The 21,820-nt window shown below is 41.1% G+C and overlaps 2 protein-coding genes across 31 annotated transcripts in view; both read right to left on the bottom strand.

The window, feature by feature from the left end:
• Window positions 1–11,022, bottom strand: part of INPP4A (inositol polyphosphate-4-phosphatase type I A) — a 124,278-nt gene extending 113,256 nt beyond the window's left edge. For 19 of the 30 annotated variants that reach the window (XR_011726293.1, XM_071745865.1, XM_071745931.1 and 16 more), the window contains exon 1: window positions 10,879–11,022. The gene's annotated coding sequence lies outside the window, so the exon portion shown is untranslated. Of the gene's footprint in view, window positions 1–10,414; window positions 10,565–10,791 lie in introns of those variants that run through there. The other 11 variants (XM_071745710.1, XM_071745827.1, XM_071745834.1 and 8 more) reach the window with 10 other exon arrangements.
• A 7,351-nt stretch (window positions 11,023–18,373) lies between these two features.
• On the bottom strand, window positions 18,374–21,774 carry COA5 (cytochrome c oxidase assembly factor 5). The gene is made up of 3 exons (XM_071746227.1): window positions 21,639–21,774; window positions 20,640–20,723; window positions 18,374–18,675 (listed from the first exon to the last, which is right to left on the bottom strand). The coding sequence occupies exons 1-3, from the start codon at window positions 21,738–21,740 to the stop codon at window positions 18,634–18,636; spliced, it is 228 nt and encodes a 75-aa protein (XP_071602328.1). The 5' UTR covers window positions 21,741–21,774; the 3' UTR covers window positions 18,374–18,633.
• Between the last annotated feature and the right edge of the window lie 46 nt (window positions 21,775–21,820).

The raw sequence follows: 21,820 nt of genomic DNA, 5'->3' as shown, positions 1-21,820 counted from the left end.
TCTTCTGAATATTATTGAGTCCAACCCCCCTGCCAAAGAAGGAACAAAACTAGAGCAGGTCACTCAGAAATGCATCCAGATGGGTCTTGAAAGTCTCCAGAGAAGGAGACTCCATGACCTTTGTGGGAAGCCTGTTCTGGGGTTCTGTAACCCTTACAGTAAAGAAATGCTTCCTCGTGTTGAGGTGGAACGTCCCGTGCTTTATCTTGAATCCATTGCCCCTCGTCCTATCACTGGGCACAAGTGAGAAGCCCATATAAAAGTGAGTTTTGCCCATCCTCATAATCACTGTGAAAAGCCTAAGAGAAACACAGATTTTGTAGAACTCAGGCTTGTCCTGAAAGTCTTAGGTCATCGAAGCAAGTATTACACATAGGAAAGACAAAACCTTTCACCTTATCAGCATCAGAATAGAATTTGCAAAGATGCCTTACAAGTCAACTCGTAAAGAGGGAAGGACACACACTACTTCTTCAGCACCATTCACAGGCACAAAAAATCTAAAGACATGAGGATTCTCAGGAACAGTGGAATATGAAGTGACCAGACAGCACACCATTTCAGTCAATGTTATTGAAAGGGAACCATCGAGATAGGGAGGTACCCAAAAGCTTCCAAAACGTGAAGACAAATATGAGGTCTATGGGAAGGATTCTTTCAACAACCCTCATAATGTTGAAGGCTTCCTGTGATTTCCAGATGCCCAAGGTTGCTAATACTACTGCCACATACAGTCCATGACACTTGCTTTTAGCTGCTGCATGTAAAAATTAGACCTCTTGATCTCCTTTGCTCAAGAGAAAATTACTCATGACCTTTTTTTTACTTCAGCCTTGACCCTCATGGCTTCTCCTAAAAGAAACTTTGACTGGATACTCACAACTAGTTTCAGAGAACTGTTTCCCTTCCCCTTGTATCATTCTCATGTGTAAAACTCTCCAGGTGTGTGCCCCAAATGCAAATTTCCAGAGTAAGAAGTAGGAAATAGGAGGGAGGGAAAGGTGCACCTACAGCAAAAGAAATTTCTGCCCTCAGACTCAAAGCTCTCAAGGGGATCCCTGCCAAAGAACAGCTGCACCACTGTGTCTGTCTCCAACTCCTAGTTGTCAGATGTGGTATGGAAGGGAAGATAGGTTCCAATGATAACTCCTAGGATTAACTATCCTGCTCATAGACACATCAGTGAAGAGGACTATGCTGCTTGCCTTCTTTCTTTACAGAATAGTAGATAGCCCAGGAGCAAACACATTCTGGGGATTCTAACACTTAAGAGCTAGACAGGAGATGTTCAAAGCAAGCTTGGAGTGTTACAGCAAGATGGTAGTACAATACCACTCTGATGTTACCCTGAGTTAACTCCGAGGTAAGAGGAGCCATGCTTTTATTGTTTCAGAGCTACAGAAGGGAAACAGAACAAGAAGGCAACATAAAAGAACCATAGATATAAAGAATTTATATTCCTATGCAAGGTCTTCAGCCCCTGAAACATCTGTGTGAGACAGGACATTTACAGAACAAAACACTAGAATTTTTCACTGCTCTTATTGAGAAGGGGTATCTCACTAGAAAAACACTGATCCTCACAACTTGTTCCTTACTAATTGTCTCCCTATGTACCTGGTGTCTGCTAGGGCTGGAGAGCAGTGTTCTTAGAGCAGCTCTCAGTCTCCCTGTGCTTAGCTACTTCTGTACAGCAGAGAAGAAGCCTCCCCAACTCCAATAACATCTCTTCTCCAAGAGCAGTATAATGCAGCTGAGAAGTAACAAGTATTGTACACTTCCTGAAAAGCAACACAGTACACTATTAAAGGGCCAAAAGTGACCCTGTGATGACTGCTAATGCCTTTAGTTACATCTCATCAGTCCACTTTTATCAGCATTCTCTTCTTTACCTAGAGACTTTAATACAACTGCTTGTTTCACATCCAAGCCTGCAGGGTTGTGGAGTTCCCAGTTTCTGACAGCATGTGGACACTTATCACTCTACTGCAACTGGGCTACTTATGCTATATAACAGAACTGATAGATATTCTATGCAGGCATGTTCATTCAATATATTAATTTGACGTTTAATCTGAAATGTTCTCAAAATTTAATGGAGCACACACATCCAAAATTCTCAATGCAGATTCACTCACTATAGGAGATGTCACATAGATTTCTCAGCTGACAAAATCTTGTTGATCTCTCTTTTTATGGAGTATATAACCTTCTGGTCATAACAGACTGCTTGCTCCCAGCTGAAAAGTCTCTTGGGAACACAGAACTGTAACCTACCATTAATATATTAAGCACAGAACATTTCAGACACTATGACGCAGAAATTACAAAGATAGAAAGCTACATGACAACCTGATGTAGAATTAAAAAGGTTTGTTCCACATCCATCTTTAGCTCAAGTAAAGCAGTAAGCCTACAGCTCACATTAGAAGCCTGCATCTGAGGCACTGCTACTATAGTCATTAGTACTTCTAGCAGAAATACAGCTCTTCCTGATAATTCTTGGAAAGGCTAACTTTACTAACCTATAGATTAGGTGAAACTAAGAGAGAAAATATTTATTCTTAGGTAATCTGTCCATGCCAGAAGAAACATACTGCAGAAAAGATTCAACCATGTTCATATGTTCATATGTAGTCATCTCCAATCTTACAAAATTGGTAAAATGAAGTCTGGTTCTTACTTGATGAAAAAAACCCAGAAACTTAAGTAATGCAGACCACCTAGATGGCAGCAGCTATCCATTTTGAGTTGGTGCTCAATAAATGCTTCTTCATAGTTGTTTGGGGAGAGAAAGAGTTTTGGTGTACATCAAAGCAAAGATGCACTTCAACATTTCCACTTATTCTTATCAAAAAGGGAAGAGTACAAAAATTTCTGTTAACACTGAAAGCAGTTCCTTGCTACACAAGATTTCCCCCATTTTCTGACAAGTCACTTACATGCTATCACTAGGCCTGTGTTTTAAAAACTTTCTACTTGCCACTGCATGCCAAACATCCTGCTGTTTTGTCGCTGCACAATAGCTGAGATACATAGGTTCACATAAAGAGAACGAATAGTTGGTAAAATGCATTCTAATCCTTAAGCACAAAAAGAGCAATCAGAAGTTGAGACCAGTAGCATCACTACACTTAAGTATGGCTGCTCAGCATTGCTTCAAAAGACTGCTGTTTTCAGTTGCTTACATTTTCCCAAATTGTATGCCCAGAAATTTTTCATGCTGAATGTTGTCCTCATACTGATTTTTAAAGAATAATCATTAGTTTCAGCTAAAACACTTCAGCTGCTGCCAAGAACATGGGCTAAAAGAAAAATGTTTTGCATAAATTTAGTAAAAAACTGGCAATGTTTCCTTTCTATCCTATTGCTTTTAAAAGTCTTAGTACAACCAGATCCAGCAAAGATTCAGTAACAACTCAAGTCTCCAACGACACCAAAAACCTGACCACTCTTGATTTCCACAGGTGACTTAATGCAGTATGCACTGCATTATGATCTCACTGCTCCAAGCCCAAGGAGTTTGGAAAACAGTTCCTTTTAATAAACATTCAACATCATGAGCTGGGGCAACAAAATCTCTAGGACAAGCCTTCAGGGGTAGCAAAAGAAATATCAAATTCCAAAGCATGAGGAAAAATATCCAAACTGAAAGCATTGGAGAAGAAGCAACAGATTTGAAGAGCAATACTGACAAAGTTGGCTTACAAAAATCCAGATGTCAGAAAACCAGGACTGAGGTCTGGGGGTAGAAATATGTTCAGAAACTATTTGGCTGGGAGGAATCTTTGCAATCGATTGACTGGGAGCAGAGAGGTATGGGCAGACCAAAGAGACTGGACCAGTAGCATAAGGAGGAAGAACAAGGGGAACAGACTGAGCTGGTAAAAGGAGGCAGGGAGACCCAGCTGCTGGGAACGGGAGAGCTACTGGACCAAGACTTCAAAGGAGAAAGAACAAAGTATCAACTACTTTGAGATACCCATGATTCAACATTGAACGTATATAGTCTTTTACATAATATATGCAGAAATAACTGGGAGAGTTTATCAGTTCTGTAAAACTGAAACTAGTCCTTAAACCAGGCATCCAAAACCTGAGAAATACTGTACAGATCAAGAGCAAAAGGACAATTTTAAAGCCTTGCCTTGGACTGCAAAGGAACTGTGGAGAGTGGCAGGGTTGTGTCCCAGGCCTCTGGAAGGATGCAGCTCTCATTTAGAAAACAATATTGTCCTCCTCTTCCTTCAGGCCCTTCTGTGATCACGATACAGTTTCCAATTTCTGCAACAAATAAAGCTGTTACACTCAACAAGGTCCTTTACTGCGCAGTTCAACCCCAGATTAGGCTCCTCCAGTGCATTAAGAACAACACAGAAGAATAGATCATCTAACTAAAGATTTAGCATCATTGGAAACCATGATGCCACCCTGTGGTTACATGGATTACTCTTTTAAGCCAGATAGTTTCTAAGCAGTGAAGATCATTTGAGGTTTAAAATGTTGTCTTAGTACCTGTACTTAGTACCAGTACCTTAGTACTGTCTTGCTTGACTACCACTCATGGAACCAACCATGTCAAACCCTTCCCCCCATCACAGAAATGACAGATTGTCCACCCACCCTTTGAGAGCAGAAGTTGTGATCACTAGAAAACCTCAAGGACTGTGTTCATCCATGTGTATATAAGTATGAAACTAGACAGCAAAGCAAGTTCACAAGTCCACAGGGAGTTAAGTGTCTCCCAACACTACCTCCCAGCTTCCAGCTGTGACACCAACTCTTAAACATGGGTAGATGTACATGACTTTCTTACTGGTGTTATTATCTATTGGTCTTGCATTTTACATGATTCTAGTTGTCGCTATATCTGTTTGTGTGATACTGTACAATTTCAAACTTTAAAAAGTGGCCCATAAAAACTTGAACAGATAAGATACTCACAATATAATTCTCTTGTGCAGGTAATGTCCATACTCACAAATCACTTGAGAAATGCCCTATGGGCTTCTACATAAGTAGCATCTTCCACAAGGCAATACACAAGCTTTTTTTTTTTTTTTTTTTTTTAAACTAATGCTCAATATATTCTGATATTCACAGAATTACTATCAGAATTAACAATGTGCTAATACTTATCACTTTGTGGTAAAAACATAACAGAAAAATAGCACACAGAGCTTGGCAAGTAGCTCTGGTGACTGAAGATTATACCACACTGCTGTTCAAGTTTGCAGCCTCCCAAGCAAAGTCAATGGACCATCAAGCAACCTCTTCAGAAATGTCAAACCCACAGTTTAAATTAAGCTGCTGAACTTTACACTGAGGTTGCTGAAGCGCAGGCACACATTTCATTCTATCCACCCTGCTGTGGGAGGCAGTAATTTCCAGTCTAGTGAATGGAAAAAGTAGCTACAGGATCAAAAGAATTGCTCATGGCAAGACAAAATGCAGCAAGATTCACAGAGAAATCCAGGTGGGTAAGGAAAAAAATAAAGAGAAAAAAAAAAAGAAAGAAAAAAATCTTTGAAAGGTCTATTAATAGCTACTCTGAGCAACACTGAAAAAAACCCTACTACTTGTTTTTCGAAAGAGTGCTATGAACTGCCTAGCAAACTATGAAGAATTATTTCCTTAAAACATCACAGAGAAATATAGATAAAGAGTTGGAAAAAGAAGAGTATGCTTCAAGCAGGCAAGTATTTTTAAGATAACTTATACAAAGCAATTTAATTTTGAAGCCTTATTATAATTTGCAAAAATTAGACAATTCCTGAAAAATTCTTCTTAAGCCTGAATCCAAGCTTCAGACTGACAAGGGTTAAGGCTTAAAGCAAGCTCAAAGCAGAATTACAGAAAGATCCTATGCCTAACCCTAGCAGTAAGCACTGCACCTTCCCCAGACAAAATGGATTTAATGACAGGGAATGACTGGAAAAACAAATTTTCAGCAAATCTGGTGGTCTTTCTGCCTCCGCTGTTAGCCATAATTTCTTCCTTAGGGACCTGTGCTACTCATCACAAGGAGAAATTCCAGGCTTCCAAATTCTTTATAAGAACAATTAACTTTGCTTGCACATGCTTCTGTAGCTGGAATGAAGTTACAAAAAGCTCAGTGATACCTCCAGGTAAAGCAGCCAGTCAAGCAAGAAGTTTATCTGCCCTTCTTAACCTTGCAGAAAGGAAGGAACTGAGCATGTGCAGAGGCATTCACAGACACTGCTTTAATTTGTATAAATCTCTACAGTAGAATTCTCAGCAGGTTTGGGATGCATCTGCCAGGGCAGCCTAGCTCTAAAGCCAGGTCCCTACTTTTGCATTGTCCCCAGGCACACCCCAGCTGGAGCTACAGATTCAGAGCCCCCCAGTTTTTTTCTTGCAGAAGCAACCTTAAAATGTTCCACTGGCACATGCTATAAAACATAGATCAGAAGCACACTGGATGCATATTTCTGTCACTAGCTCCCCTCTTTCTCACAGAGCCCATCTACTCCCTCATCCTCCCCACTCTTTTCCCTTTACTTGCCATCTCTGTATCCAGATACTTTACTCCTGTGCTACTCTCTTTCGCCTCACTCAGTTATCTCCTCCACAAAATCTGTTCTGCCTGCAACAAACTGGAGGAACAGAGCTGTATTTAGAGTGTCCAATCTCACACAACAGGATTCTCTGTTAGCATGGCAGAGCAATAGACCACAAACAAGATGCAAGCCTGAGTGAGAAATACAAGAACATCAAAGGGCTTACGGGTTGATCAGGTGTACACGTAACCTCTAAAAAAATGTCTTCTTCAATATACCTTGCTGATTTCATACAAGGTCTTAGTGATACCTCACTGCTGCACATGATGAATACTTTTAGAGAACACAGAAGCACATTTACAAACTTTGGCTACAGAGAAATCCTCGGCACTCAAGATCAAGATCTGAACTTGCCAGGAGATTAAGGGGAAAAGTATGGCATTCTCTTGCATTTCATCAAGATGGTTTTAGCTAAGTTAGGACATAACTTGGTACTTAAATTTCCCTGTCAACTATTTATTGTGTGTTGGGTAGAAATACCAAAAATTTAAAAAACCACACTCAGTGGAAGTATAAACAGGCAGAGAGCCGCTTTGATGAATGAATACACTGTTACAGCTTGCAAATGTTCTCAAGAAGTACTAACATTTCTGAAAAGCTGGCACCTCCATAACCTCTATGACAGACAGAAAAGTGGCTGGCCCAATGGGCTGAAAGAAGAAGTAGCACAATGTCCACCTGCACTGGCTGATGCAATGTCATTATTAATTCCAGGTTCTAAAACAGGGAAAATACAGCAGTAACTGCCTGGCGAGTTTGCCCTCCATTATCTTGTGCACACCTCGCTTACTGTGTGCCAAAGAAACCACAAAAGCTGGGTATGACCCTACCACTCCCTGTGCAGACAAGGCACAAACACTCTTCTTGCAACCACATCCTTCATTTATAAGTGCCCCTGGTATTTTCCTACTTTACCTGGTCCACACTTCATTCTCAGCCTGCTCTGCTTTGGTTGTTCTTTGGTTTTGCCTCACACACTGCCGATTTGTGGTGACATTTGCCTACAGGGAACGGAACATGGAAAGCAAAGGAAGGGGAGCAGTGGCAGCAGGAAATGGCTGTGAAGCAGGAAAGGGAAAATCCTTCTTCTATGCGAAAGCCAGAACAATCAACCTCATCTATACCACAGAGTTATCATATTAGGTTAAGCAGCAACAGGTGTGATTTAAACACATTGGAGGCTATGCCTATTTGCCAGACTGATGTGGATGAGATGGATACACCCCTTCCTTCTGCCAAGGTCAACTTTTTCTAACAACATTTCTGCAAAGGATGTCTGTTTGAGATTTAGGTAGATAGCCCAACAATAGAGAGGAAATTCAGTTTGTCAGAAAAGAAACAGGAAGGGAAGTGACAAGCAGAAGCAAAGCAAACATCAGCCAGAGCTCCGAGCTATGCTGCCTGTGGTATTATATCTCCTGTCTCTGTTCAAGAACAAGGTAGAGGCTTCAAACCTCATCTCCAAGCAAGGTAATTGCTCCCCCCATCCAGGCAAGAAACTGAGAAGTTTTTCCAACAAAGTAATCTACAAATGAGGTCTAAGTGGTATTCTTATACTCTAAAGAAGCATCTTGCATACTAGCAATTGGGTAATTAAAATTTGCTTTAATAAAGCACCCAGCAGAAGTCTGAATTAATTCTTAACAAGGAAACAAGAACCAAAATAAGATCCTTGGTCTTCTTATTTTTCTTCTCAGTTCCAGTACAGTAATACAGAAATAAAGGAATGTATAGGAAACAGAGCAGCCATTTCTCCTAACAATCATTTCAGTCCACAGGGAGAACCTCCTGTATTTACAGCACCTGTGCAACCAGACTGGACTTGAACAGGTCTAAGAGATAGCTGAGGATGTCCAATCTTCAATATATCTGAGACCTTAAAACTGAAAATTCTACAAACCTAGGGGTATACCCTTCTGTCTCAGCTGACAGCAAGCAAGACAGAAGTAAATAAGTTTTTGCAGAAGTGTGATCACTGTCTTCAGTAATGGAGCCTAACACCCTCTGAAGATCATGTGCCACACTTTCAAAGGGATCTTTTTTCTTCCTGGGTCTATACAAACTACCAGCCACTATAAATTAAGTTAAAATTAGCTCATTAAATATAAATCAAATCACAGGCAAAGTTGCCATTTATTAAGAAGTCATACAGCCTAGATACAGACACTTGAAAACAGCACTGAAATGATGATTTGCCAACAACTTGGTACTGCCAGCAGGGAGCAGTGAATAAAAGAGGTCACATCCATCTCAAAGTCTGGAAAATGCCAGAACTTCTAAATTTAAAAATACCGATTTCAAGTTCTTGCCAAAAATACATGTGTTCCCCACCATTTGCTCCCTGCTAACATTTGCCTAGACATTCAGAAAGAATTGTGAAAAAATTGGCAAGATATTACATTCCTTCTGAAGGCCCTCTGAGCTCCTAGAAGAAAGGCAGCCCATTGAATTAATCTGTTCAGAAGCAGGGAAAACCTTATTAAGTTTTAAAATCAAGAGCTTTTGAAAAAAGCATTAATAAACAGCTGTTCCTCAAGTAGAAGCAAATACCCTTGTTTCCAGGACAACAGGGTTCTGCGAGCTCATCTCCCTCGCTTTAGAGTTTAGAGACATGCAAACACAAAAGAGCCACAGCTTCTGCTGCTTAAAAAGTAACCCAGCAAGAGCTTCCCAGCTAGTTCTCTACTGCCAATGTAGACCACCACATCACTACAGATTTCTGCAGAAAGGATGATACTGGCCTGCAGATGGAGAGCTACTGGCTGCAGGGTGCTTGACTGCACAAGCAAAAGCCCCTCTACCATCTATGTAGCACACACAGTCCACGCTGAGCTTTGAGCAGCATATATTGGCTTTGCTAATTGTATGGGGGGGAAATCTTTCCCACTGGGACAGAGCTATAACTTCATTCTTACACTGCTCCATCAAAGCCATGTGAAACAGATGATGGTGCATCATTACTGCAAAGACAGCGCAAAGGCATTTCTACTATAGTTCACAGACACACTCTTTGCTTTATAAAGAGGCAAAAATCTGAAATATGCACCAAATGAAACATACAATCTGCTTCCTTTTAAGGCTTCTCTTCATGGGAAGGAAATCATAAAAGCTGGTCTGGAATAAATTAAGGGAGGTTAATAACTATCCCATCGGGTTCTTAAACATCCTACCACTTTCTACAGTGCATTTTGTTTGCTCTGCTCTTTAATCCCTGTTCTCTAAATGATGCCATTGCTGCTGAAAAAGCGGATGTCACTGGGGAACGTGGTTTCACCACACAGCATGGGACAGCCCTCACAAACAGACCCTCTGAACCTCACTTTTTTCAAACTCACACCAGCAACCCTGAGGAGACAACCCCACCTCAGGACAGGGCCTTCTGCACACACAAATGTTTCTGTGACTCCTTCAGAGCACCAAAGCCTGCAGGTGTGGAGGGCATAATGCTACCTGAGGTCCCAACCACACCACCTTGCTTTGGGGTCACCCTACCACCACGAACAATGAATGTGGCTGGTCACAAATTTCTCAGGGGCTCAGGGCCTGCCAGCTGTTGTACAAACCCACGCTGTGGCACAAAGACATAAAACAAGCATCCAGTTAATATGGAAAAAGAGCGTATATCATAAAAACACCTGGAAGCAGGAATGCCTAAGAGCTTTCATGCAGCCCCCTTAGTAACAAATTAAACCAAATATTTTTTTTTTTTTCTTTTTTGGTTGTCAAGCTTGCTTCTTTTCCTGAGCCAGCTGTTTATACACTCTTATTTATACACAGCAGCCCAGCCCAGCCCGCACGGCTTACGTACGCTCACGGAGACGCTCAGGACGAACCTTCACAAAAGATAAACGCGCAACATCATATTCATTTTACGCCGTCAGACGCAGCAGCGCGCTGCAGGTGACAACAACCATGACCGAAAACGCGACGCGGCATGAAGCAAACCCCGGGTGCCAGGGCCTCCCCAAGATGGGGGCTCGGCGGTGCGCGCCCGGCACGGAGGTGAGGGTGCTCGGTACCGGAGGGAGGGTGCTCGGTACCGGAGGGAGGATGGCCGGGACCGGAGGCAGAGTGGCCGGCAACGAGGCGCTGCTCCCCCCGCCCAACGGCCGCCCCAAGGGCCGCCCCCACCCCTCACAGCTGTCAGCGGCGCCTCCCGCCTCAGCCCTGGCGAGACCCGCCGGCCCCGGCCCTCGCCCCGCAGGCGCACCTTCCCCCTTCGGACCCTTCTTCAGAGCCTGACGGGGCAGCTCCCCGCTCTACCCTCGGAGCCCGGCAGCCAGCGTCCCTCGCTCACCTCCGCAGCTCCGGCTAGCCGGGTCCCGCCCCGCGGCAGCCGCCGGTCCCGCACCCTCAGCCGCTCCGGCAGCCCGATGAGCGCCGAGGCCCGCCCGCTCGTGACGGCGTAGGGAACGGCGGCCCCGCCCCGCATCTGGGCCAGGCCCCCTGCGGTCGAACGCCGCTGCCCGGCTCCCATGTTTCCCACCGCGGGAGGAGACCGGTGGGGAAGGCGAGGACGACAAGTAAAGGGGATGGAGGCTCGGCCAGGGCAAGGCCAGGGTTGAAACAAGTCCCCCTTCAGCGAGCCCCCGGCTACCCGAGGCCGGCCTCCCGGCCTCCGAGCGTGCCCCCGGCTTCGTCGTGCTTTGTCATCTCCGACTCTAAAGGATCAAAAAACGTAGAAATCGGGATTCTTTCTTGAATAAACACCTGCTGCCAGGAACTCGGGATGTCGAGAAAGAAAATGTCACGAGTTTGAGCAGTATCCACATTGCAGCTATTAAGTCTGGGCCAAATAAATTGTAGTAACAATCCAGATTTGTTTCTCTTACAATGAGAACAGCCAGCACATTTCCTCCATTCCTCCTTACTCATTGTGCACACTTGTTGGACATTACTGGCCAAGCTGCTCAGTAGCTGGCTCAACCAGCTACATTTGCTGAAAATGCTGTACAGCTGGAATCTGGGCTCCATTCCTTACCTGAGTTCTATATACCATGCTGCTGTCACTGAGAGATTTTACTTGCTCAGTGCTGCCATTTGAAAGAATGTAAGAGAAAGTCAGAGACCACCTCTGGCTCATTCTATTATTTTCACACGGTGCACAAATACCAAGGGGAAGGCAGGTTACTCACAAGCTGCTCTGTGTGAACTCCCCTGAAGGTACTCAAGGGGCTGCAGCAGGCAGGAAAGTCACTGAAGTGGGGAACTGGTGAGACACATACAGACACGCTTGTCCGGATTCCTCCAGCCAACTCTGCATAACCTGGAGAGGACTGCTGCCAAGAACCAGCTGAGTCAGTCCCAGCACCACTCCAGTGTCAGAATTTTAATTTGCCTGTTGCAGTCACCCAGTGCTAGAAGCTGCCTGCTCAAGTCCTTAACACGATCTGAATTTAGATGGAGAAGCCAGGAGATGCAGCTTGAATTTTTGATTTTCCTTCCTACCCGTCGGTGAAATACCATTTTTAGCTGTGTGACAAAAGCACTTCCATTTTCAAAACAATGAGACAGAACTAACAGAAGAAAGCTTATTTTTAACGCCTAGTCAAACATGTGATTTTTAACATTTTATCTTTGGTCATAGTTTAGCACAAAGCTAATGAGCCATAACATATTTTTAAAGAAAAATGAGACAGAAAATATGAGAACTTCTGCATACCATGCAAGCTTAAAGCCATCCTCTCACAAAACATTTTATAGCCACAGCAGGCTAGAAAGCAGCCAGACACCATCACTAGCACCGTTCAATTTGAACAGAGTTTAACAGGACTAAGAACAAAACATTGTAGTTTACTTGTAGCTGATGACAATTTAATCAACATCAAGCAAAATACGACCTTTTAAAAACAGCGGGCATGGAAAACTCCCCAGCGAGGATCCTGGAGGAACAGTGTTTACTTCTCATGTTCACTTAGCATCAGTGAGTCAAAACAGCACCAAACCCACCTAACCAGAAGGGTGCTTATGTTGCATCATCACTGAAGAAGGATGTAAAGAACCACCATGTTATATATATATTTTATAGGCAGAGCAGTCTGAGTTAGCCAGAATAAGACACACAAAAAAAACCCCAAACAAAAGAGCAGCGTACAAATGAATGGATAGAGTAGGCAAGTTTTTAATTTACTTTTTTTTGGGGGGGACATGACACATTTGTTTCATTAAGAAAACCTAAGTAGGAGACCTCAAAATCTAATGATCACAGAGGAACTGTATTGGAGTAGAAGTACATGGAGAGCTGCCCTGGGATCATTACCAGGTTGAAGACTATTCAACATTTTACTCAAAGATGTGGAAGCATGTATAAACTCACTGCTGATTATATTCATGGACAACACAAAAACTGGCACTCTAGTGAACAAAAAAACTGGGTCATCACCAAAGAGTTCTGGAACAGCTGATAAAGCATGCTGTTCAGAATTTATTATGATTTTTTTAGCCAAATCTTGGCTTATGCATCTAGAAAAAGAATACAAAGCTGTGCCTTGAATACTGGGTAAGTAGCAGACTGAAAAAACTAGTGGCTCAGAAAAAGGTCTCAGGGTCATAAAGGGCAAGGAACTGAACACAAGAGCTCAACTGCAACAAATTGTGACATGTATCTTGAAGCACAATCAATAGCATACAAATAAAGAAGAGGGCATTTTACCCATATATAGACGACTGAAAAAATCCATAATGAGTATTTATCTCCTTCTTAAAAAGATTACAGATTTGTGAGGGGACTAGGGAAGACAGTCATAACACAAGATTTTAGGACATCAATCCAAGCATTTAATAAAAATTGCGTGGGGTTTTAGTTTTAAATGTATTCCCAGCAAGAAAATATGAAATAATACTGACCTCTTTTGCAGAGTCATCCCCTGCCCTTTTCCTTTACGTGGAAGCCAAAGTCAAATTCTAATCACAAGACACAGACATGAAGTTTTAACAGAGGGATTACTAGCTGTTGAAATATACTATCAAATGAAGACAGATTACATTTTATGCCTTTTTCAAGAGTCTGTTTCTTCCCTCTAGCATAAAAACTTTACACAAGGTCAGACTCAATGAAAGGTGTTAAACTCTCCTTCCTTTACTGCTAATATAAAGCAGGAAGAAAGAACACTGAGCCAATACAGGGCTTTTTGTGTAGTCTGTCTTTAAATTGAGTGATGCAAAATTTTAGACAACTGATAATCAGTTTATATTTACCTTTATCTTCCCCAGTATGATACCAATATGATGACCTGTAACAGTTAACTTCTCACCCAGACTTCCAGAAACCATCCTGCAACAGCCATTACAGAGGTAAGAGAGAAGCCTGGGATAAGCAATAGCTCACTAGTATGAGACCTCAGTGACCTGCATAGTGGAAAGACTTTCAAGCTTCCCACTTCTCCCTCCCCCCCCAAAAAAAAAAAAAAGCTAAAAGCTTATTCCTCCCATAAATTGAAAGAAAAATTTCATATTCATCATCCTTCACGACAATGTGGGACAATTTAACAGCAACACAGTTTATCATTGCAGCTTAAAAATTACAAGACAATTTCTATATTGGGTATTTTTCCCCAAGCTCCTTTTAAAGTAATAGTAGCAACATGGCAAAAAAAAGTTTTAGATATCATGTGCTAAGTCACTGAGATTTACAGGCATCATTTCCTCTGCTACTAAAACCTTTAAGAAATTATTCCCTTCTGTTTCACTGCAGCCATTAATGTGTAAAGTAAGAATATGACACATGAAAACTTTTAGCAGGACAAACAAACCAGAGCTTGACACAAAAAATTTCAAATGTTATCTATTAAAATATATTATTAATTGAAATATACCACCTGCTACTGACATAATTAAGCAGCTATTAAAATGCTAATCTTGTTGCTTCTTCTCCATTAAATGTTTAAAGACATTATTAATAAACCTACTGTAAATTCTGAAAATAAATTAGTCCACTTCAAGAGGTTGCTCTCTGTAGGAGGAAAATTCTGCAAGCCTAGAGTCAGCAAAGTTATCACAGAGCGTACCACTTACAGAAATATCTGGCTAATCATTCTCTGAAAATATCTGCAGCAAAACTATACCAGAGTCCAACAGCTTAGCATGCACATTTGGAAAAAGGAGATTTTGGTTACTACTCTTTTAAACTACAGTTTATAGTGGAAATTGAACTCTTATCACTCTTTCCAGCTTCAGACCATGAGATACCTATTTGGAATAAATACATATATTCTACGTGACCACATATGAAGTGCTAAAGCAGCATGAGTACTTGTGACATTCATCATGTCAACAAAGCTGCTCCAGTTCTGCATATCTAAGTTTTCCAGCCAAAGGATTAAACAACAGATACTGCTTACCACCTACATTCTGTGGCTGCATTTTTAGAAGATGATTTCACTTAGTGTGCTTCGTATGAGCAGAAGGTGTCAGTCTAGTTTGTTCCAGCTTCCACTGAAATAATGTTATTAAAGTTCACTTTGGCTACTACCAACCTACTACTCCCCAGAAACTTGAAAGTAAAGACAGAACACAATCAATTTCTTATGCCATCCAGTGAATAATGAAGCTCTGTGAGATAAAAACGTTCAACTTCTGGAAGCAGAAAAGCTTTCAAAAGTGATTTTTTAAGGGATGCTTTGTTTTCCTTTTTAAGAAGTATAACTTAAATAATAAATGCATGCACATTTGTTAAATGCCAACACCTTTCTCTCACTTTTCAGTGTATGTATACATGAGCCTTCATTAAATAGGTTCTGCTTTAACAACATGCTGATCACTTCATACTAACTTAAAAGAACAGAGTGATCTAAAGCATCTTCAAGCCAGAGTAAATGACTATGGCCTAGTTTTTCTTAGAATAAACATACGAGTAGTTCTGCAATATATGTTTACAGCTATGTAAATACAAATGTGTTTGCAGGATTAGGCATCAGAGAGAACATGTTAATTGAGGAAACTAGATGTAATAACCACACAGACACGTCCTAACAGTGAGGGAGCCTGTGATGTCCATCTCAAGAGCACTCAGCACCCTTGACTCTACCACCATGCAAAACAAATGGGGGAAATTACAAGTAGCAGTGAAAGGTTTTTACAGGTTGCATCCTGTTCTTGCTCAATACAAACTATTAGCATGTATTTGTGATTCTAAAAACACCCAGAGCCTTTTGAAGCCATTTCAGCCTTTTGTCCTCAGCAGTCCAATTTCACAGGTTCAGATGCATTACATGTCCAATCTAGCAAAATCTACAATAGATTATAAATGTGTATTTTTAAATAAAAGCCACTGGTGTAGCACAAGGCATGATACTTAAAAGTACCAGTATGTTCAACCAAAAACATTTTGTGCATTAGGAAAAAAGATGGAATCATAAACACCAATTTGTAGTACTTAGGGCAATCCATTAATGACACAAATTATTTTTAACACAAGAAATATTAGCAGCTCTCAAGTAGGACAGTGCTCAAAGTCTCAAGGCAATTACATAATATTCTGTCAAAAAATGACTAATTATGTTATACAATACTGGAATTGAAAAATAATAGTCTCTCTCAAGTAAACCAGCATTTACATATGTATTATATGTATTTTTATAGTGTCCTAGATAACCTTGTGAACCATTAGGAAGTTCTGACAGTAAGATTCTATTGGATCAAACAATACAAGTATTCTGTTAAACTAATTATTAATTAATTATAAATTATTAAATCCTTCAAAGTCCAAGAGCAGACACCGCATTTCATTTTCACATTTGATCTCCCCTGAACTAAGTCCAGTTAAAAAGTAAAGTTAAAAATAACTTTAGTTATCTGTCAACTATCTGTCATCTGCCTGTTCCTTCCCAAAAAGAGATGGTGAAGCACCATTAGGTGAGGCTGAGTGATGATGGCTGAGAAAAGGAACAGATCACATGAAGCACCAAGCCTATGGGTCCCCTGTGGAAGGGCAGACCATGGAAGAGCCCTTCACTACCAAAACTACACAACAGTCCCACTCTTCTCTCAAACTGACATTTAATTACCTGCCAAGAAGCTTCAAATTTATTTTTACTCCCTTTTTATTTTCTTTTTCCCCCACAGAGAAGGCTTGTGAGAAATAATTTAGAATTAGAGTGCTAAGTTAAGAATATTCTTATAGGCATCACATCAATTTATCATTTTAGTGTGTGTAGAGATAATATATGAACTAGTCTGGGGAAAACAAAGGATGTTTATACCACTTCAACAACTGAACTAGCTTTACCATGATGCACAGAATAATAAAGTATGAAATTGATTTGTGATATAAAAAATAAAATGCTACACATACAAGAAATAGAAACCTACTTTGATCACAGAGCAGTTGCTTAGGATGGAATCAAATCAACATGCACTCCTTCACTGAAGTCATCAATTTTACAGACAGTAAGTGCTGCATGCATCTGTGCAGGATAAATGTAAATCAGGCACATGACTATAAGCGTTAGCCAAGAAACTAAGTTACTATGACTCCCTTCTCACTATTTCCTGATCTTGTTTCTAATCAGCTTTCCTGAAGTTATTTGAGTTTCCACATGTAAGAGTGGATTATTTCTTAAAGGCCTCAAAAGGTAGGGAAGAGGGCAGAGGCACAGAGGACAGAAAAAGAAATATTTTACAGAAACAAGATCTTAAACAGAACCGTCAGGTACTGGCCACAGTCATGGTGTAAGCACTATTTAATGCTTGTTACCCCCATAAAACCTTCTTCCTTACTAGGGTGGGGCAAGAGAGACTAATTAAGAGATGTTACCCATGTCTCCAAGAACCCTGTCATACTACAGGCAGATCTTCCTCAGCCATCCTTGATCAAAAGGAAGGAAAACATATTTTCTTCCATTAATTTCTTCACTTTTTCACTACAGCTGCTTTGTAACTTATAAAACTATGTACAATTTCACTAAGCACAAAAATAATCTACAGGAAGAGCAAGTTTTAAGAATTATGTAGCAGAAACTAGTTACAATGTAAATGAATGGCAGTTTGAAAGTTTTATGCCCATGATGTGAACCAAAGAATGCAAAGAGACTTAAGAGTAAAAATAAAAATGCTCACAAAGTAAATTTGAGAAGCATGACTTTCTATAAACACAGTAAAGTCCCAACTGTCATCCCTAGTTTGCACTTATGTTTGGATTATATTTAAACACCTGCTTGGAAAATAATGCAGAAAGATCATTCAGGTTCATCTCAGAGTAACTTAAATATTGTTGTAAATACTTTTAGAACACAGTAATAGCAGCCACGATCTCCTTAGCTGTTGGCCTGAGGAACACCTTCCTCACCCATCCAAAGATATATAATTAGCTGCATCCTGGCACTAATCTTTCAAGTCAATGACTAGAATAATGCTATAGTTCTCTTCTGTCACTACAAGGAGAAGACAGATCACTGGAAGATCAATCAGACATCTTTTAATTTAGAGTAACCAAATTTTAATCAAGCTGTCAACAAGACACTAACGAGACAGTGCTAATAAACATGTACAACAATCATCACATTAAATGGAGTTTGTAGCAAAAGAGATGCCATCCTTGTATATGTGGCACTGCAAAGACATCACCACTCCTACCTATTAGTGCAGGCTTATTGAGTAACAAACCTCCTGGGGAGGATGCAGCTTGTACATACATTTCACAACATATGTCAATCATCTCTGGAAACAAGATCTGTTACGAGGTATCTTCTGGGAAACCACCTGAGTGAAGGGCCAGTTCCGTATCTTGTATTCTTTGTAACAGTAAAATATGATCAGGATTAGTAAAACCACAAAAAGACAACTTCACTTCCAAATATGATGATAACCTCTGCAGTTTATTCTGGATTTTACATATTTTACTGCATTTTGGTCAGAACTTGCAGTTTTACGCTTGCATTTTTAAACACTGAAATGCACATCCAGGTCAATCTATTGCAATACTCAGGAGCAGACACCTTCCACAAAAACACTGCATGTAAACATGCAGCAGATACAATCATCTTACTTAGTCTCTGTTTTGCTTGAAATGCTGATGAAGTCTGATTTCCCGTGGCTGGGTCTCTTCATGAGAACTTCAGTATCCTTTCCTTCCTCTGAATCTTGCCCTGGTATCCAACTGAAAATTGAAATCAATATATTAAAACCACAGATTATGAAAAAGAAACATTTTAGAGTGCTTGTGCTATCTTGGTGCTTTATAGCATCACAGAATAAAGGAGAAGTCACTGTAAAGAAAACTAGGGAGGTAGTCAAGTCATGGGGTTCTTCCAGTGAAACAGATATTGCACTATATCTTAAATCTCACACAAAATCACATTTGTGGAAAAACCATCCTGTGCATTCTGAAATAAACTGTGTAAAAACACAAAGAACAGAGCAGCATAGAGGAATAGCAAGGCACACATGAAAACAGTGTACTGTAATTCTGCTTAGATCTGTTTTTCCAAAATTAACTGACAAGCTGAAGGAGGAAAATTCAGATTAACTAGAAGTGGCAGTAACTGAAAATTTCAGAGAGGACAGGCATAACTTAAATACAACAAGTGACTAAAAATATTGGCAAAAACTGAAATAATATTCCGCTTGTAAAATCTGCAAACTTCTTCTAGGTAGTTAAAAAACATTAAACGGAAGGTAAAAAATTATAGTAAAGCTAAAAATATCAGCTACAGTGCAGCACTTACTGAAATTAACTTGCAAGTCCTTTCTCAGTGCAGCAGAAAGACATACCATACTTTGGCCACAAGAAATTTCCTCTCAATTTAGATGGTCAGTCCTAAATATGGCAGTTAAGCCTTATTCAATTATTAAATTGAGAATATATCTTTTCTCTCTTTCAACTAACCTTCTTTTTCAGGACTGAGAACTTCAACAAAACTTGTGAAGAGCTAAACTGCAAGATGGCACAGCTTATCCACTAACAAATCACCTTCCACTTTGAACCTTTTTCCTAGTTTAGTAGCTGAATGTACTAAAGTTTACTCTTCTTTTAGTTTACTCTTTAAAGTTTACTCTTTCTGTACTTTATGTTAAAATAATATGTCTTTACAAAGAAATAGCATGTAAGAAAAATCCCTAATGATTTTAGCATATTTTAAATTCTATCTGCTTTTAGTGTCTACATTGTTTTTAAATACTCTTTCAGCCTCACTACTATAGCGAGTAAGAAATTTGGCAGAGCACAATTATTGATATTTAGAGTTAACAGAAGAAGAAAAATGCCATTTTTCAGCCTTTGATTTGGAGCAGTTAAACATAACTATGTAAGAGCTAGGCCTCTTCATACATTCTCATCAGGTTCCCTTAGTGATCTACAGACAGAAACACAGACCTGTCATCAGAAGATACACATATTGCTACTGCAGCATCAAATAGGTATCTCAAGCATTTTTCCTGTCCACAGAAATAACCATTTGTCACTTTCTGAATAATCCACAGTTCATATGGAAGAAGTACAAAAAACTGCTATAACTTCAGTAAAAAATACAGAGTGGGAAAAAAGAAATTAGGTACTGTTTCAGCTATATATTCCTCATGTATCACATCAGCTAAAAACAAGCCCTGCACTACACATACTTTAAAAGTTTTGATACCCTCCTGGAGTCATCTTAACTGTTTTTAAGTGTTATGGAAAAACAAGCAAGGAATTCCTATCAAAAACTGGGAAAGCTTTTCCCTTAAGTATTCCTGGTTCACTGATAGAACTTAACTTGTCAATGTCCTAGAACTACCTGATCTACTGTTTAAACCAAAGCTTTACTAAAAAATAAACCCAAAACACCTACCTCATCTACATGTCAAAAACTAAGCCTCATTCAATTTACATGTGCTTTTTTCCCCAATTGTTACACTCCATGCTTTTTCTTCATGGGAACACTGTATAACACTTGTATTTTACATGGAATTCAATGGCAAGCTCTGCCCTGCCTAGTAACACTAGTTTTACTGAATTAAAGCGATTTTCTTAAAAAAAAAACAAAAAACCCAAAACAAAACAAAAAACAAAACAAAAAAAAAGAAGCAAGGAAAAGAACAGAAGTCATCCAGGCTGCTAGAAGAAAACACACTACCAACACTTACCATTGATCTTTTGCATGCAAAAAACGTCATTTGCAAACTCCTACAGTGTCCTTCCCTCAAACATTGTTTAGGGCTTTTGTTTTCCTATTAGATGAAAAACAAAGCATTAAAATCGTCACGGATTTCTGCAGCCGGTTAAATAAGACACCCGAATATTTGAGTGACATTTTTCCGTATTTAGTTCGTTACACCTCAGTTCAGGAAGGATATCGAGGTCCTGGAGCAGGTCCAAAGGAGGGCAACCAGGCTGGTGAAGGGACTCCAGCACAGATCCTGTGAGGAGAGGCTGAGGGAGCTGGGGGTGTTCAGCCTGGAGAAGAGGAGGCTCAGAGGAGACCTCATCACTCTCTACAACTCCCTGAAAGGAGGGGGTAGCCAGGTGGGGGTTGGGCTCTTTTCCCAGGCAGCTCTCAGCAAGACAAGAGGGCACGGTCTCAAGTTGTGCCAGGGGAGGTTTAGGTTGGACATTAGAAAGAATTTCTTTACGGAGAAGGTGATCAGGCATTGGAATGGGCTGCCCAGGGAAGTGGTGGATTCTCCGTCCCTGGAGATATTTAAAAAGAGATTGGATGTGGCACTCAGTGCCATGGTCTGGTAACTGCAGCGGTAGTGGATCAAGGGTTGGACTTGATGATCTCTGAGTTCCCTTCCAACCCAGCCAATTCTATGATACTATGACAAGGTTTACTCCGGATTTTGCCAGGGTACCGTGACTTGTACTTTCTTCTGCAGTCACCGCTCTCTAACTTGCTCCCTAACCCTGACCCCAGGCTTGAAAGGGACCAAACCTCAGCTTCCCCCTCCCCAGGACTCGCTCCCACCCCGAGACACCGGGACTGCGCCAGACCCCAGACCCAGACGCTCCCCTCCCCGGCTCCAGCGGCCTCACCACCCCCAGCTCGGTGGCTTCAGTCCCGGAGAGCCAACCTCGGAGCTAACTGGGGGCGAGGCGGGGCCGGGAGCTACGGGGCTCTGTCCCGGGAAGGCGGCAGCGCTCACCCGCAGGACGCAGGGGCTCTCCAGCAGGCACTGCCGCAGGTCCTCCCTCACCCCCCCACAGGCCTGCCCGTCCTCCTCCTTATCCTCGTAGTACTTGGGCATGGCGGCGGGGACGGCTCTAGGCCCGCCTGCAACCCTCCCCGGCACAGCGACCAACGGCCGCCGCCATCTTGAGGTCCTAA

Source organism: Heliangelus exortis, chromosome 1 (genome assembly GCF_036169615.1).
Source record: "Heliangelus exortis chromosome 1, bHelExo1.hap1, whole genome shotgun sequence".
NCBI classification, from domain to species: domain Eukaryota; kingdom Metazoa; phylum Chordata; class Aves; order Apodiformes; family Trochilidae; genus Heliangelus; species Heliangelus exortis.
This window is presented reverse-complemented; position numbering and strand designations above follow the sequence as displayed.